Genomic DNA, 17,794 nt, shown 5'->3' with positions numbered 1-17,794 from the left:
GAGGCAAATGAGATCAGACTTCCTACACTTGCTCCTCATAGTGGCTCCTCATAGTTCCAGACAGGGGAAGGTGAAGGCAAGAAAACCCTCGAGCCCAGGGGTCTTGAGGTCTGCTTGAGTACTATAGCCAGATTTTATTCCAGTAACAACAGCAGTAACAGCAAAGCTCTCGGAATTAACAGTCTGTATGGATGCTGGGTGTGCTTGCTACTTAACCCAGCGTATAATAGGCAGAGGCTGTGGGAGACAGGCATGTGCATGTCTGAGTTCAAGTATAGTTCCAGGACAGTCAGGGCTAGGTAGAGGGTCCTGTCTCAAGAAAACCAAAAGAGGTGTGTATGGAGAGTAGCGGGATATACCAGGTACGCCTGACGGCATTAGCTCTGTGTAGAAAGACAAGTCTGTGTGGAGGTGGAATGTAGGCACGCATGAGAGACCCAGTGCTGAAATGACATTTACGGGTGAGGGGGGAGCACAAGGAGGGGGTCCATTTAAAGGGTGTTTTGTGGATCCCAAGCATGTTAGTATGGTTCTCCCCAGAGTCAGTGCATAGGCTTCGGAGGTAGAGACGCTTACTGCAAAGTCTGCTCTCCTGACGTCTGGTACGTCATTTTAGGGCTGTCATAGGCTGTACGGGCATTCTTTTAGTTTGATCACTGCAACAGCACAGCTAAGATAAACACGAGAGATTGGTTTTAACTCATGGTTTCAGAGCCCTCAGGATGCAGTGCACGCTCCTTGATTGGGGCTGTAATGAAACGGGACCGCCATAGCAGTGGAGCACATGGGAGAGGAAGTCACTTAGTTCATGGCAAACAGGAAGCAGAGAAGAATATGCTTTAGCCAGGATAGGCTATGGCCCCCAGCCCAAGGATGCACCCCCTGTACCCTGCATCTTTTAGGTAGGCCCCACTTCCTAAAGTTTTTGCTGGTTCCCAAAATGACACCACCTGCTGAGGATCACATAGTTAACACTTGAACTATTTCACGTATGAGCTTTCATCAGTGGAATACATATGTGGGCGGTTCAGAATAATTAATTAATTAATTTTGTCGCCATTATTTATAATTTTCGATATTCCTAAAAGGATTTGAGCTAACTGACTATGTAGTACGTGTTTGATGTGATATATTGCTGTATTATTATTTTAAGGTGGAATTTCCAACTGTTGTATTTTTGTTGACTTCATGACTTGACACATTGGAGCACAGCCTCTCAGAAGGCTGTGGAACCCCCTTAGCATTGTGGTTAGTTATCAGCTGGCCGAAATGGCCTTACTTGTCCTTTTTGTGTGTCGATGTATCTAATAGAGGAATAGGGAAATTTTATGTTCTGTAAACGTAATAGATAAGTTTGGGTCGTCCTCAGAGAGGCGTGAGTTGACGAGCTCGGACCGTACGTATTGGAAGAGGACAACCAGACTTGAAGGCGGTCAGTGTTCTGGTTACAATAAATATTTATGTCGAAGGGCTAACGAAAAGAAAACCTATTTCTGGAGCTTTGACAGTCCTACTGCAACTTTTAGTGGAAAGAGTTAGTATGATGTCAAAAAGCATTTTTTAAAATTAATATACAGGGCCTGGAATGTTGCTTTTGAAGGAGAACCCTGTACCATTCATCTTTATGGGTTGCTGTGTTTGATACCCAGCATCATTTCAAAATATGTATATAATTCATGTACCATAAGATTCACATGTTGAAGAGTTGAGTAGTTCTTAGTTTTTAGCGAAGTACCATTGTCTAGTTCCAGGACATCTTTATCATTCTCAAAAGAAACCTTATATCTTAAACAAGTAAAAGAGCCCCCCCCCCCCCCCTGAAAAAACCCTTTGCTTATGATTTCTTTGGGTTGAACAGAACATATTTTTATAGAAAAAAATATTTTAATAAAAATTGTACACATTCTGAAGCTATAGGAATTAGTCTCAGTGCTGTCAAACAAACATTGAAGAAATAAACATTAGTAACTTGATTATAACTTTTAGTTTTGTCCTTTCTATTTAAAAGCAAATTTAGACATCCACAGTACTCACACAGCCCCTCTGCTTCCCCAGGCGAGGTTACAGAGAGGCCACTTACTGCTCAAACAAGGAAAGCTCGATGAAGCGGAAGAGGATTTTAAGAAAGTGGTAAGTGCCTGGCCCAAAGGGGTTACTGGGCGACATGCAGAATTGATTTTCCTTTGTAATAAGCTACTTTATATTAGTTTTATAGCTAACACACACACACACACACACACACACAGACACATACACAGGAATCAGTTCTTTTTGTTTGTTTGTTTTTGTTTTGTTTTTGAGACAAGGTTTCTCTGTGGCTTTGGTGCCTGTCCTGGAACTAGCTCTTGTAGACCAGGCTGGCCTCGAACTCCCAGAGATCCGCCTGCTTCTGCATCCCGAGTGCTGGGATTAGAGGCGTGCACCACCACTGCCTGGTGCAAAGAATCATATTAACGCTGTATAGTGATATTTTATTTGTGTTTTAGCAAACAAAGCTTGCCTGAAGATCAGAGTGCAGAGCTAAGCCACTAGAGGCCAGGGAGTGGTGGCACACACCTTTAACGCCAGGATTCAAGGCCACCCTGGGCTATATGAGATTGAATCTGTCTAAAAAGAGAAAAAGAGCTCACACAGCAGTGATCCCAGTACATGGGACCCTATGTCTTTAATCCTAGCACCGGGGAGATGGAGACAGGAGGGATATGGCTGGGCAGAGAGAGGAGTATGAGGGGGGAGGGGGAGGAGGAGGAGAGGGGAGTGGGAGGAGGAGGAAGAGGGAAGGGGAAGGAGGAGGCGGCAAGAGCTCAGTGCACTCCGAGGTTTGCTGGAGACACAGTGCAGTCTAGGCGGTCTGAGGGACAGGATCGCTCCTTTGGTCTCAGCATTGGTAGAGGTATACGGTCTCTCTAGTGGCTTACTGCTCTGCTTCTCTGATCTTCAGCTTTAGCCCCTATATCTGACTCTGGATTTTGGTTAATTAAGACCAACTAGAATTCGTGCTACAACATTTGGAAGATAAAATGCACACAGTTGATACGTGAGTCCTGATTTGGCTATAGGCTTACTTTAACTTAACCTACATGAGAATCTAGAAATGTCCTCTGAAACATGCTTCATGGCCTTGAAGTCGGGACTCGTGATTCACTGCAAGCTTGCCACATGATCCTGGGTTATACGTGTATATGAAATAGGCATACAAACAAATACCTAGTAACAATGAGTCATGGAATTGATTTTAAAGCAACTTTTTGTTCACATCATTTTACCATTTATTCAAGAGAAAGGCAGATTTGTGTGGCATGTGCTTGTTTCTTTTTACATCAAGAATGAACGCTTGGGGGCTGGAGAGATGGCTCAGCGGTTAAGAGGACTGACTCTTCTTCCAGAGGTCCTGAGTTCAATTCCCAGCAACCACATGGTGGCTCACAACCATCTATAATGAGATCTGGTGCCCTCTTCAGGGGTGCAGGTACACATGCAGGCAGAGTATTGTATTCATAATAATAAATAAATAAATCTTAAAAAAAAAAAAAAAAAAAAAAAAAAAAGAATGAACGCTTGGGACTGAGGAGATGTTCAAATGGGTGAAGAGCTTGTTCAAGTACGAGGACCGGGCACCACTGTAAAAGCTGGCCATGATGTCGTGCACTGTACTCTCAGTGCTGGGGAGTGGAGAGAGGCTGATCTTAGAATCCTCTGGCCAGCCAGTCTCCGCAATGTGTAATCTCTAGTTCCATCCCGTTTTTCTGCAGATAACATGGCCTCCTTCCTTGTGATTGAGTAATACTCCATTGGTATATAATGGCGTGAATATATGCTATTTATTTTTTACCTGTTCATCTTTTATGTGACTGTCTGTGTGACTATCTGGGCATGTCACCGCAGACATGGGCATGCAGGCATCTGTGTGTGTTGACTTCTTGTCCTTCAAATACTATTCAGGTAGTATAGTGGAATCATATTCAGGTCATTTTTAGCCTTGGAAGACCTTCAAACCATTTTCCACAGTGGCTGTACTAATTTGCCTTCTTACCAACAGTATATAAAGAAAACCTGCATTTTGATTGTGGTTAAAAATTAGATATTTGATAAATAACAGTCAATTGCAATTTAATTTTAAAATCAAGTATAAATCTTTGGTAATTTATCTAATAAACTCCATTAGTAGTGACGAGTACATATATGTCAGTTGGAAAGGATTCAGACTTTGGGAAATGCTAATGAACATCACAGTGGGACATCGCAGGGCCAAGCTAGCAGTAGATGTGCAAGTTGACTCTGTGTGTTGCCTACTGTGAATCGCCGCCCTGGACCTTGCAGTCACGATCTCAGCTCCTTACAGCCCAGGGGGAGGGTTACTGGGTCGTATAGTAGTTAGTTGTATGTTTAACTGTTTCCTAAAAATACATTTCTGCATGCAGGGTTCCTTTTCTGTATACAACAGACACCCCACTTTCTGCTTGCTGTGTTAACTGGGTTTTCTCTCTCTGCTTGCGATGTCTTCATTTTCAAGTACTTTTTTACCTGTTTACTTATGGGTGTTCTTGTTTTTGAGTTCTGTAAGTTAGCGATATAACTTGAGTATTTATCCCTTATCTGATAATATGGTTTAAATTTCTCCCAGCATGTCATTTACCTTTTATTTTGTGTGTGCATAACCTAAAAATTCAGACTATGCAAATAAACATGTGGGACTCCACTAAATTATAATCTTTTTTTAAAAGATTTATTTATTATATATACATAGTATTCTACCTGCATGTACATCTGCAGGCCAGAAGAGGGCACCAGATCCCATTACAGATGGTTGTGAGCCACCATGTGGTGGTTGCTGGGAATTGAACTCAGGACCTCCAGAGGAGCAGTCAGTGCTCTTAACCTCTGAGCCATCTCTCCAGCCCTAAATTATAATCTTATTATGGGTCAAATTTAGATACTTCAATTGCTGTAACTGACCTTAATAGAGAACATCCACATTTTAAAGTTGGCTGATGTATAATTCATGGAGAAGTAGATTTTTTTCCTGAAAGCATGTATTATATTTTGTACCCTGTCCTCATTGTGTATATTTTTCCAAAGCTGGTGACTGAACCTAGGGTGGCACATTTGGAGGAAGGAATTCCATCCCTGGCTACACGCAGTTCCCTCGCTGTGATTTTATGTTTCTGTCAGCGTAGTCACAAAGGTTAGGAGTAGGGTAGCGTAAGTAAGGCCTGGGTCCAGTCCCCAGTGCTCAGAAGGAACTCGACTTTTAATAATGCCTGCCATGCCCAGGTATGTGTGACTGTCTCGTCAGAGAAAATGCACACAGCATGTAGAGAAGCATTGAATTCAGGATTTGGGGAAGTAACTTGCTCATTTAGGCTTTATTGTAACGTAACCGTGAAAGGCTAAGGAGGTGACTCAGTGGGTAAAGCCACACACTATCAAGCCTGACCACGCTCAGCCTCCGGAGCCAGATGCTGGAAGGGCATGGACTCCTTCAGCATTTGTACTGTGCCATGCAGGCCCTCCACAAACACAGTACATGGTAATGTTTAAGCTAGCTAGTCGTAGAACAGTATGGAGATATTCATGACTTTGTCACCGAGGAATGCGAAACTTCTCTCCGTGTTACTCCTGTCCACTGCCTGCTGCTGTGTAATGAACAACCCGAGCTGTATTTCCTCAGTCAGAACTGTGGGACAACCCGAGCTGTATTTTCTCAGTCAGAACTGTGGGACAACCCGAGCTGTATTTCCTCAGTCAGAACTGTGGGCGGTAGGACTGGCTCTCCTGGGCGGTGTCTGGATTTAAGAGAGGAAAACTTTATTTGTTGTTTTGCTTGTAGCTCAAATCTAGCCCCAGTGAAAATGAAGAGAAGGAAGCCCAGTCTCAGCTCGTAAAATCCGATGAGATGCAGCGCTTACGCTCCCAAGCGCTCGCGGCTTTCGAGAGCGCCGACTACGCCGCTGCTATAACCTTCCTTGATAAGATCCTGGAGGTGAGTCTGGAAGCCCAGGAGCCCGGCACTGCTCTTAGAGTTAGGCGTACTGGAGAAACTCCGGTAGGACTCAGGCAGGTCCTTGGGCTGGTCGTGGAGATTTGCAATTGAAGGTCTTTAGTACATGTTGGTACGCTGTGAAGTGAGAATTACATTCTTGTTTAACACAGAGTCTTATATGTAGCTCTAGCTGACCTGGAACAGGCTGGCCTTGAACTCACTGAGATCTGCCTTACTCTGCCTGCCAAGTGCTGAGATTAAAGGTGTGCACCACTATCCCTGGGTGAGAATCATGTATTTTCACCTACTGCTTGCCTTGTTCCCCCCCCCCCGCCCTTTTTTTTTAAATTTTGGAGCACACCATGTTAGACAATGGGTAAGAGATGAATTACTTAAAGAGAAAGGAAAGATGGTGTTTGAAAGAAACAGAAACACTTAAAGTGAGAGGTTTCTAGAAGAGAAAGTGCTAGGATACAGAGGGTTCCAATAGGAAGCATTAAGGTTAGGATCTCCTTGCCCCAGGAGGATTTAATGGCAGGTGATTTCAGAAGAAAGTCTAAATGGAAGTAATCAACATAATTACCATTCTTACAGTTTAATATTGGCAAGAAATATATGATTTATGGAAAATAGGCATTCATTTGATAATTTAAGAATTATGAGTGTGTGTGTATGATGGTGTGTGTGGCTGTGTGTGCTGTGATACACTTGTCTGATGGTGTGTGTGCTGTGATGCAGTTGTGTGATGGTGTGTGTGTGATGCAGTTGTGTGATGGTGTGTGTGTGATGCAGTTGTGTGATGGTGTGTGTGTGATGCAGTTGTGTGATGTGTGTGCTGTGGTGCAGTTGTGTGATTGTGTGTGTGTGCTGTGATGCAGTTGTGTGATGTGTGTGTGTGCTGTGATGCAGTTGTGTGATTGTGTGTGCTGTGATGCAGTTGTGTGATGTGATGTGTGTGCTGTGATGCAGTTGTGATTGTGTGTGCTGTGATGCAGTTGTGTGATGTGTGTGCTGTGATGCAGTTGTGTGATGTGTGTGCTGTGATGCAGTTGTGATTGTGTGTGCTGTGATGCAGTTGTGTGATGTGTGTGTGTGCTGTGATGCAGTTGTGATTGTGTGTGCTGCGATGCAGTTGTGTGATGTGTGTGCTGTGATGCACCTGCAGAGGTCATATACTAATTCTGTGGAGTCAGTTCTCCCTCCTGTATGTGGGTTCTGTGGCTTAATCACTAGGTTTGTATGCAAACATCTTCACCTACTAAAACATCTTGCTGGCTCATATTCAATAATTATATAGAGGAAATCATGTAATCTTGCTGTACTAAATTGTTTTATTGAAACTTTATTAAAGGAAAAAAAATAATTTTTACTTTCTTACTGCTAGACTGCCCATTTGGGCCTAGCTCGTTAGTATTTTATATATATATATATATCTCACATGATTATTTAATATATATATGTATATATATATATATAAATAACATTATTGACACAGTGTTAGAGACTCTGAGAAAAACATAACGTACAGGCCCTCTTTGTGAACTTGGGGTATCTGTTTAGAAGAATCAACTGTGTTTAATGAGTGTGATAGACTTCATAAAATAGGAATGGTGAAGTCTTCCATTTTTTTTTTAAATGAGGATTTAATATCAAGGAAGCAAGGATCTAGTATTTTCCAAAATTTCATTTAACTTAGTAATCAGTGCACTATGTATTTTGTTGATTGGGAACTAAGGTTTCGGGTTCAGTTGGTAGAGCTTTTACTCAGCATTCATTCACGCAGCCTTGTATTTGACACCTTGTATGGCAGTAACACCTGAAATCACTATACTCAGGAAGTAGGGCAGGAGGAGGATCAAGAGTTCAAAGTCATCCTGCGCTAATAGGGTGTTGGAGACCAGCTTAGTATACATGATATCCTGTCTCGAAAAACAAAACCAAGCAAGAATTACAAAAAGGAACCTTGGCTTTCTTTTCTTATAGAAATTATAATTGTTGAATAAACATCTGAATATTCTCATCAAATGTGTCAGTGGGAATAACCCTCTACTAGTAAATGCCATGGTGTTGTGTGTGTTTTGTGGTTTCAGTTTTTGAGAAAGGGTTTCATTGTGCATTTCAAGCTGGAACTCAGTGTGCAAGTGCTATGTTTTTGTATATTCAGAGTTTAAAAATTCTATAATCTGGGGAAGAAAAACTCGCTTTGTGTATTTTCTCCTCCCTCAGGATTTAAGGCACCCTCAGGATGTTATCACCTTCTGTTTGCACTTTTAATTATAGCAGGATTTTAATTTAAACACCATCTATAAAGTACCGACTTTAATCACATCAACTGAGGGTATTTATGTCTGTGAACATGTGGATGGAATGTGTGGGATGCAAGCATCAATGTACATACTTTATGTTTCTTAAAGTCTAGTTCTTTTGTTTCTCAAGGTTTGTGTTTGGGATGCAGAATTACGCGAACTTCGAGCTGAATGTTTTATAAAGGAAGGAGAGCCTAGGAAAGCCATCAGTGACTTAAAGGCTGCTTCAAAACTGAAGCATGACAACACAGAAGCGTTCTACAGAATCAGCACGCTCTACTACCACCTCGGGGACCACGAGCTCTCCCTCAGGTCAGCCCCTGCGACAGCCACAGCTGGTCTTTTCACAGTTTCATATATGTTAATACAAATACTAAGGACTTTTTAAAATATCTATACCCATTTAAAGAAACTATGTTATCACTAATGTATTATATAAATTCTACAGCTTATTTTCAAGAATTAGTCTTACTAAAGTGGCATTGCTGTTTTACCTACCGAAACAGAGTTTAATGTGTAGCTTCATGCCATTTGAATTATTGTTTTTATGATATGATGTCATATGTAAATGTGTATAGCAAAAGTCAGCATGTTTTCATTGTTACAAAAATACGTTAATGTTGATTACTTAATGCAGAAAAGTATTTAAGGATGATTTTGACTTGGAGTATTTCTTTTTTTTTAAACTATGTGAGCAGTGAAGTCCGTGAGTGTCTGAAACTTGACCAGGATCATAAAAGGTGCTTTGCACACTATAAGCAGGTGAAGAAACTGAATAAGCTGATCGAGTCAGCTGAAGAACTGATAAAAGACGGCAGGTAAGAGCCTGACGTGTCCGGCGAGGTCTAGCTAGCACTGGGCCTTAGCAGCCGCGGACAGACACCGTGGAAGCGACTGCACAGTCCCCGCTAGCGCGGTGCTGTTTCGGGTGTTTCCTTTGTGTGCCAGGTACTGAGCGATGTACTGAGAGCACAGAAATGTGACTACAGCTTTTAGTAGTGTAACCTTTATAAAAGGTTTATAGCTTAATATGGGAGGTCAGTTGTGGTGATATAAAAAAAAGGAAATAAAATACAAATTAAACAAATAAAAAACTAAAGCTTGCCTGAAGATTGAAGTGCAGAGCTAAGCCACTAAAGGCCAGGCAGTGGTAGCACACACCCTTAATCCCAACACTAAAGAGACAAAGGCAGACAGAGGATCCCTGTTAGTTCAAGGTCACCCTGGGCTACACAAAGTTGATCCAGTCTAAAAGAGAAACAGAGCCCACACAGAGGTGATTTCAGCATTTGGATCCCACGCCTTTAATCTCCGCAGTAGGAGGTGGAGAACAGAGTAAGGTGGCTGGTGGAGAGGAGACAGGCGCTCAGTGCAGTCTGAGCACAGGAACCCCTTTGGTCAGAGCATTGCTTCTCAGATCTTCAGGCAAGCTTTGTTAGATCCTGATCAAAAATCACCACAGTCGGTATGAAGTGCTGGGGTGTAGAGGTCTTAGCAGAGCTCCAGAGTGGACAGAGCAGAGGAGCCCTTAATCCAGTCTAGAGCAGTGGAGGCCAGGAGCAAAAGGGGAGCTCTTGGGGAGGTGGTAGGTATTTAAGGTCTTATCTTAAAACAGGAGTTGTCTGTGTGGATATTGGGGTGTAGGGTTTGGTAGGCTGGGGCAGGAGACTTGAAGACTCTCCAGACAGTGCTGCTTACTTGTGAGGTAGACTCTGTGTTCCCGACTCCTTGTAGTTCTCATGGCAACGCTTTACCCAGTGTCCTCCAGGGTCTTGCATCACATACGAGCCTCCTGTGCTGTCCCTTTACACCACACTCCTGTCTGTAGCCTTCCCTAGATCCCAACCACCACCAATATATTCTTTGTTTCTATGGTTTTGTCATTTCAAGAGTATCGAAGAAATGGAAACACAAAATGGAAACTTTTGAGATTAGCCTTTTCCGCTTTAGCAAAGTTCTCTGGGTTTTATCCAGCTTGTTGTTTAAATATTTCCTATTTATTGGTTAATATTTCCATGGTATTACTCTCCACACTAGTTTATTTATTCAGCTATCACCCATTGAATAATGCTACTTCCGTGTGTAAATCCTTAGAGATGGAGCTACAGCTCAGTGGTTGTGATTGACATGCAAGACACTGGCTTTGCTCTCCAGTGCGGTTCTCTATGCCCCCAACACACACATACATCCCTTTTGTAAACTTTTCTGGGGGGACATGAAGAGGCATTTGCCGGTGACAGAACACTCGAGTTAGTGTGGTGAGCTGCCATGCTCACTGGGCTTACGGGTGCATGAGTGACCTTAGAGAGCTGCTTCGTCTCTGGTTTCACTTGAGGATGGATGTCGAGTTCCTCGCAGCTGTGCAGTCCCTCCACTTAACTTTTAACTCTCCACCCCCTGCATGTCCTAGCCACGTGCTTTAAATAGTTCTATTATATTTATTTGTGCGTGCAGGCAAGCACATATCCTGAAGAATGAGCGTATGGGCTCTCTCCACCGTGCAAGTCTTAGGGATTGACCTTGGGCCCTCAGTTCTGTTGACAAGCACCCTTGCCTGTCTCTGGGCTGAAGAGGTGGCCTTGGACTCAGGTTAGAGGCATTGTATCTGAGGGCAGGTGTTGTGCTAGTTCGGCTGTATTACTAAGCAGTACACCCTGAAAGGAAGGGGTTGTTCCTACAGCTTTGGAAACTATTTCATTGTTACTCCCGGGTTGCTTATTTCATAGATACACAGATGCAACCAGCAAATATGAATCTGTCATGAAAACAGAGCCCAGTGTTGCTGAGTATACAATCCGCTCCAAAGAAAGGATCTGCCACTGCTTCTCTAAGGTAACAGTTGACTCGTTCCGGGACGTGTGAACACTTCACATGGATAACAGCCAATTTTAACTTCCTCAAAATTCTTTTTTATTCATTCATGATGTGCACATACTCGCTGAGCCCATTCATTGTGTGCTCACACACACTGATCCCATTCACTGTGTGCTCACACTCACCGAGCCCATTCACTGTGTGCTCACACTCACCGAGTGCTCACTCACTGAGCCCATTAGCTGTGTGCTCACACTCACTGAGCCCATTCACTGTGTGCTCACACTCACTGAGCCCATTCATTGTGCGCTCACACTCACTGAGCCCTCTCTCTGGCCACAGTGTTTATTTTTATTGATTCTTTGATACTGAGGATTGAGCTCAGGAGCCTGTGCATGATAGACACACGCTTCACTACTGAGTGCACCCAGCCCATCTTTTCTTACGTTGACTTTTAGGACGAGAAGCCTGTGGAAGCCATTAGAATATGCTCTGAAGTTTTACAGATGGAACCTGACAATGTCAATGCTCTGAAAGATCGAGCAGAGGCCTATTTAATAGAAGAAATGTATGACGAAGGTAAGTCTTAAAGGAACTTGACTTGCAGTATCTAGAGGTTAAATTGTATGACATCAACACGTGTTCAGTTGCAATCTATTTTGAGTACAGTTATCTGCAGATGGCTAAGAATTTGAAAGTGGACCACAACAGGAATAGCACCTGAGCAGAGCTCACAACCAGTTTTAGTGTGCAGTCGTCAGCTCAGTTGGGAGAGACAAACAACAGGAGCGAGAGCCGTGCTTTTCTGTCATCCAGGTCATCGCCGTTCAGTTATTCCCGACATGTCTGCACAGATATGACTCTCTTAAGCATGTAAATACACAGTATGCACAATACATATGTGCATAAAGTATGCAACTATACCTGTCTAACACGATCCTGTGGCCTCCCAACGTCAGACATTAGCATAGCTGCTTACCTTCCTTGAGGCCGCGCTGAGAGAGCTTGCTGCTGGATGGCGTGAGGACCACGAGAAGGCTGTGCTGGCGCACACACAGTCGTGTGCTTATTGAAAGATGGAATTCATCACATGTATTGTTTTGTTTATCACATATTTGGTAGGACTTTATGAATATTTAAACGGGGATTTTTGCTAATTTTTTGATTTATTTGATGACTTCACATGGCTTTTGCCAGAATCATCCCCCAGTTCTCCTCTCTTACCCGCTACTCCGTCTAGAACCTTTCTTTCCAAAACATACCCCTCATTTTATATCATTTTATTTTTTAGTGGCACATTAACTTTAAGGTTACTTGTATGAGCGTGTGGATATGTATGGGTGGGTGTGTGGCCACAGACCTGCAGACAGATGACTCTCCTCCCATTAACTGTGGGTGGCTGAGGGGACGGACTTGCGAGCCTTGCCTCATCCGTGCTGCAGTGTTGACTGGCTTGATTTTGTGCAGGTCACCATGCTGCCTGCTGTTGAGCTCCTGAGTGCAACAGCCATGCTGTGTCCAGCAGCCAGCGTGTATAGTATTCCTCCCCAGCTGCTGGCTCCTGCATTCTTTCCTCCATTTCTTACATCTGCAGGCCTTGGAGATGGGTGGTAATAAATGTGCGACTCAAGGCTGAGCACTTGACAGTCATTTATTTTCAATTTTAATTAGTTAAGAATCTTTTAGAAGCATCATTAATTTGCGAACATAAACAAATTCAGAAGACAGTTCAACAACATGTTCATTTAGCGAAGCAATCTTTTGTATGCTATCTAGGAGGAGACCATATGATCCTTTATGGGTCACCTTAGCATTCTTTGCTAGAGTCTACAACTTCCCTAGCTGTGGGCTTTTGACCAGGTTTATAGTCCCAGGCATGAATTCCCTCCCGCGGAGCCCGTCAGAGAGTGATTGTTACCCTCCGTAATATTCATACCACTATTGTACTGGTGAGCACATTTGCCTGGCTGATCAGTATTGTAGCATGTGGAGTCCAGTGTTGGCTAAGACAACAAGACAACTAATAACTATTACAGGGGAAGGGCCAGTTCAGGAGCCCTGTCCACTGTTGCTAGGAGTCTTAGCTGGGATCATTCTTGTGGATTCCTGAAAATTTCCCTAGTACCTGGTTTCTCCATAATGGCTCCTTCTATCGAATACCTCTTTCACTGCCCCTCCCCCCCCCCCCCCGTTGGTCCTCCCCCAACTTGGCTATCTCGCGCCCTCTTGTTCCCATCCTCCATCCCCTCTTTGTTATTTTTTGTTGTTGTTAAGAATCTGCTTGTTTTTTTCCTAGAAATGTGTCAAAATTTCTATCTTTACAATTCTATGATGTTTATTTTTTAATTTTTGTCATTGTGCTGGGAAGAGGGCAAACAGACCGATTACTGTCTCACCCTGACCAGTTGTTAGCACTGTTCCTGAAGCATGTCAGAGGGTGGAGAAGGATCGCAGCGCCGTGGTTAGAGCAGCAGTCTAGCATGCAGTCTCCGGGTTCAGCCCCACCCGCCACATCCATACACACGAGAAAAAAATTTGGTTTGGATGAGGTTTTGTTTAGATTGAAGTTAGAAAATTAATTGCCAATAGTACATTTAGAACCATATTATTTCTGTCTTTAGTTTCGTGACTTCATTTATGGCTGTGAGGTAGACTTGTTTACTTTTTTTACATGACAACTTCTGAGTGTGAAACTGAGGTAATCATGTAAAAACTGTTTGTGGGAAATTAGGTACTACTTGTAAGTTATATGAATATAGGAAACAACAGTTCTACACTGCTTATAGTAATAAAAGCATTCATACTATAACTTAGTATGATCTAAAGACTTGCCATTTGGGGACCGTGAGATGGCTCAGTGGGTAAAGGTGCCAGCTGCCGCACCTGATGACTGGACTCACCCCAGACTGGTAAACTATATTGCAGGAAACTTAAGAATATGAATCCTTTTTCTTACAAATTGACACAAGTCAACTTTATTTTACAGCTGGGCCTCGTCAGAGCCCCAGTACCCAGGGCTGTCACTGAAGGCCCTCGTAAGCCTTTTACCAAGGAATGTTCCTGAAACCCAGCCATGAATAATTTTCATCTCCAGGACTTTGAAAGGATGAACCTCACGCTGATCTCTACCCAGATATTCTGTAATAAAGCCTGTACTGTAGATTTCCTCCAGACTGACTGTCCATGCTGGGCTCTGTGTATGGTTTTGATGATCGCTGCCATCACACTGCGGCGCTGAGGGACGGGTCTTCAGCTCCTTTGTTCCCTTTGTTCTTCCTAGCTATCAAACATGGATGTTGGTGCTAAGTCTTTTCAAGTGTTTTGTCGTCTTTGTGGCTTTAAGATTGCTTTGTAGGTGTGGGGAGATAATATGAGAGGGTGGATAAACTAAGCCAACCACAGTGAGTTCTGTTAAATGGGAGAGAGAACTTGAGCCTCAGTTATGAATTAAGTTTGAACAAAATTATGAAAAAGGTACCATTTAGGCTCTTGGAAGCCGCAGTGAGTGAAGGGGCTGGCAATGAGGACTGAGCACCAAGTTGGTAGAATCGTCATTTCCCTAACAGCTTTTCCTAAACGTATTTTGACAGCCATTCAGGACTATGAAGCTGCTCAGGAACACAACGAAAATGATCAGCAGATCCGCGAAGGTTTAGAGAAAGCTCAGCGGTTACTGAAACAGTCACAGAAGCGAGATTATTACAAAATCTTGGGAGTAAAAAGGTGAACTGTTTAAGTTTGTACTATTTAACCAACTGCTCTACAGCTAATCAGCTCATTTTGTCTTCCCTTACTCATGGTGTTTCATTTGTACATCATTATTCTAGCAGCCTTTGACATCATAAACTGTTTTCAGTATATTACAGGCAAACGCACTAATAGATGTTGCTGGTGAAGGCTGTGGTGGAAATAGGTCCTAGGCCTAGACTTTTTAGGAAGGATTGAGAAAGTAGAGTTGAATTTATTTTCATTGGGCTAGGAGGAAGGAAAAGAAAGCCCTCCCGTGGGCCTAAAGTTAAAGTTGTATTGTTATTATAAGAGCATTCTCCATGCTGGGAAGATGCTCAGTGGGGAAGAGCACTTGTTCTAGCAGAGACCCAGGTTCAGCTCTCAGCATGCACATGATGGCTCACAATTGTCTCTAACTCCAGTCTGACCTCTTCTGGCTTTCTGTTATTACACACATGGTCATACATGCAGGCAGACACCCATACACGTAAACTAACATTAAATCCTAAAAGTTTTGTCGAAAAAAGATTCATTTTTCAGTCTGTCGTCTTTTGTTCCAAAGTTTAAGCTTTGGTCTTACTCGTATTAAGTAAACTCGACCTAAAATAAGGGGTTGACAGAGATGTGTGTGTGTGTGTGTGTGCATGTGCGTGCTTTATTTTGATTGGCAGAATCTTGCTGCGTAGCCTGGCTAGCCTGAAGACACTATGTAGAGCTAGCTGGCCTTATACCCACAGAGATCTCTCTGCCTCTAGAGTACTGCTGGGATTAAAGGTGTACACCACCATCTTGATGTGAGAGTATCTATTTATGCCCAGAAAGAATTAAGCTGTGGTGTTGTGGAAATCTAGAAGGGACAGTGTAAAGATCTGTACTATATTCTAAGATGCTTGGCGAGCAAGCATCTTGAGAAGCCTGAGGTTGTGGCTCAGTGTTGGTGGGTTTGCTGTGCACACAATAGGTTCAGTTCTCAGTGTTCATCCCCACCACCCCCAGGGCTCAGAAAGGAAAGAAAGGCGAAGTTGACTGTCTAGAACAGAATGTTTGAAATTTTGAGGAGAACAAAGTTGTATGTCATTAGGTGACACTGCCTGTATCCCTTGCTCACAGAGCTTGCAGTGTGTGTTTGCAGTGCTGTGATTGAGTGCTCAAGGGAACAACCAACACAGCTCTTCTGAAGTTTTCTTTAAATGAAAGTAGGTTGGGACCTTTCTGATAATTGCTAAATAATGTTCTTCATCCTTCAGAAATGCCAAAAAACAAGAAATCATTAAAGCCTACCGAAAACTAGCACTTCAGTGGCATCCAGATAATTTCCAGAACGAAGAGGAAAAGAAAAAGGCAGAGAAAAAGTTCATTGACATAGCAGCTGCTAAAGAAGTCCTCTCAGACCCAGGTACCTTGTGCTCCAGCGTCTGCTGCTCTTGGAATAGTGCTGTTGGGGATGAATGGCTCCTGTTCCTTTCCCTCCAAGGGCAGAGGTGAACTGTAGAACAAGGCGGGTCCGGGAGGGCTGTGGTTGGCTGTCAGCCCTGCGGCTCCACTGGTCTCTTCCCACCTGAGTGAGTGTGGGCTGCGTTCTCCCACCTGGACAAGTTCCTATCGTTTCTTAGCCTTGTTTTTCTCTAGCAGTCATAGGAAAGCACAACACTGAGCACAACACACCTAGACCCTGCTAGTCTCTTAGCTCAGTGGTGGGTGGTTCTCTGCACCAAATTCCCCATGTGTCAGGAGCCTGGGGAGGAAGCCAGTGTGTCAGGTTGGCACAAAAAGAGGAGAGTAGATGTCTAGCTAGACCTGTTGTGCCCTGTGGATGTTAGCCATCTTTCCTGCTACATCTTAGCAGTCACATGAACAGATGTATGGGTTGATATACATGTGAATCTGGTCTGGAAAGTAAGGAGACAGGTTAAGAATTTGTACACACTGCTTTTCATGACTTTTTGTACGTGTAGAGATGGGTGTTCTAATTCGAGCTAGGCAGCTTCAACAAAGAGGAAATCAAGTTATGCCCCCTGAGCAAATCTTCTCTGTGCATCCATTTATAGTACAGAATTTAAATAGTCATATGTCCTAAGTAATTTGTAGTCTACTAAGGGGGGCAGGTGCACTTCATTATTGGAAACAATAGGTACAGTTGACCTGTTCTGTTATCAGATGCAGAATGCTTACACTGTCCCTCAAATGTAGTGTAATGGTTGGGCCAGAGTCAGGGGTCTTGAGGGATTTGGTGGTGTTAGGGGCTTCCCACCCCATCCTTGCTTGTGGTCTGCATGTGTCTGCATTACATTTGGGGAGGAAAATGGGCCTTATGGACGGTTGTTTCACCTGTTGGGCAAAGTAGCTCCTTAGATGCTTTGGGGGTGGACTTCATGTAGGAGATGAGGATTGACATGCTGTTTTGTGAAGAGCATGGCTCTAGGAGTTCTCCTGGCAATGGTTTTCTTCAGGATGAGAGTGGGAAAATAGGAGTATGAGGATCAAAGCCTCATACCTATACCTTGGGTTAACATGTGGGTCTTCATTTGCTGGTTTCTTTTCTAGAAATGAGAAAGAAGTTTGATGATGGAGAAGATCCTCTTGATGCAGAGAGTCAACAAGGAGGTGGTGGCAACCCCTTCCACAGGAGCTGGAACTCATGGCAAGGGTTTAATCCCTTCAGCTCAGGCGGACCGTTTAGATTTAAATTCCACTTCAATTAAACCAGCTGTTTTACTGCTCCTCCTCTTTATTATTTTCTTAACATTCAAAACAAAGAAACTTTGGGATTCTAATGGAAACAAAATGAAACAAAACTTTGAGTTTGTCCATGACCAAAGAGTTGTTTCAAGGAAAAGAGCTGTTCTGACTCTAGACTTGATGGGCCTGCCGCGGTAGGGAGCAAGGAGCCATTTCTGACAAGGAGGCCCGTACTCTTGTGTTGCCTGGGGGACGTGGTCTGGGGCATTTGTCCTGTGGTGGT

At 43.3% G+C, this 17,794-nt stretch overlaps 1 protein-coding gene across 1 annotated transcript in view; it reads left to right on the top strand.

The window, feature by feature from the left end:
• The window catches only part of Dnajc3 (DnaJ heat shock protein family (Hsp40) member C3), a 30,753-nt gene extending 13,200 nt beyond the window's left edge, over window positions 1–17,553 (top strand). Inside the window, exons 4-12 of the mRNA XM_038309861.1 lie at window positions 2,056–2,130; window positions 5,831–5,983; window positions 8,420–8,601; window positions 8,988–9,107; window positions 11,016–11,121; window positions 11,562–11,682; window positions 14,694–14,826; window positions 16,080–16,228; window positions 17,377–17,553. Of these exons, the coding sequence (XP_038165789.1) occupies window positions 2,056–2,130; window positions 5,831–5,983; window positions 8,420–8,601; window positions 8,988–9,107; window positions 11,016–11,121; window positions 11,562–11,682; window positions 14,694–14,826; window positions 16,080–16,228; window positions 17,377–17,534 (1,197 nt within the window). The 3' untranslated portion in view covers window positions 17,535–17,553. The remainder of the gene's footprint in view (window positions 1–2,055; window positions 2,131–5,830; window positions 5,984–8,419; window positions 8,602–8,987; window positions 9,108–11,015; window positions 11,122–11,561; window positions 11,683–14,693; window positions 14,827–16,079; window positions 16,229–17,376) is intronic.
• Window positions 17,554–17,794: the final 241 nt, after the last annotated feature.

The sequence above is a fragment of the Arvicola amphibius genome, chromosome 13 (genome assembly GCF_903992535.2).
Source record: "Arvicola amphibius chromosome 13, mArvAmp1.2, whole genome shotgun sequence".
Classification (NCBI taxonomy): Eukaryota; Metazoa; Chordata; class Mammalia; order Rodentia; family Cricetidae; genus Arvicola; species Arvicola amphibius.
This window is presented reverse-complemented; position numbering and strand designations above follow the sequence as displayed.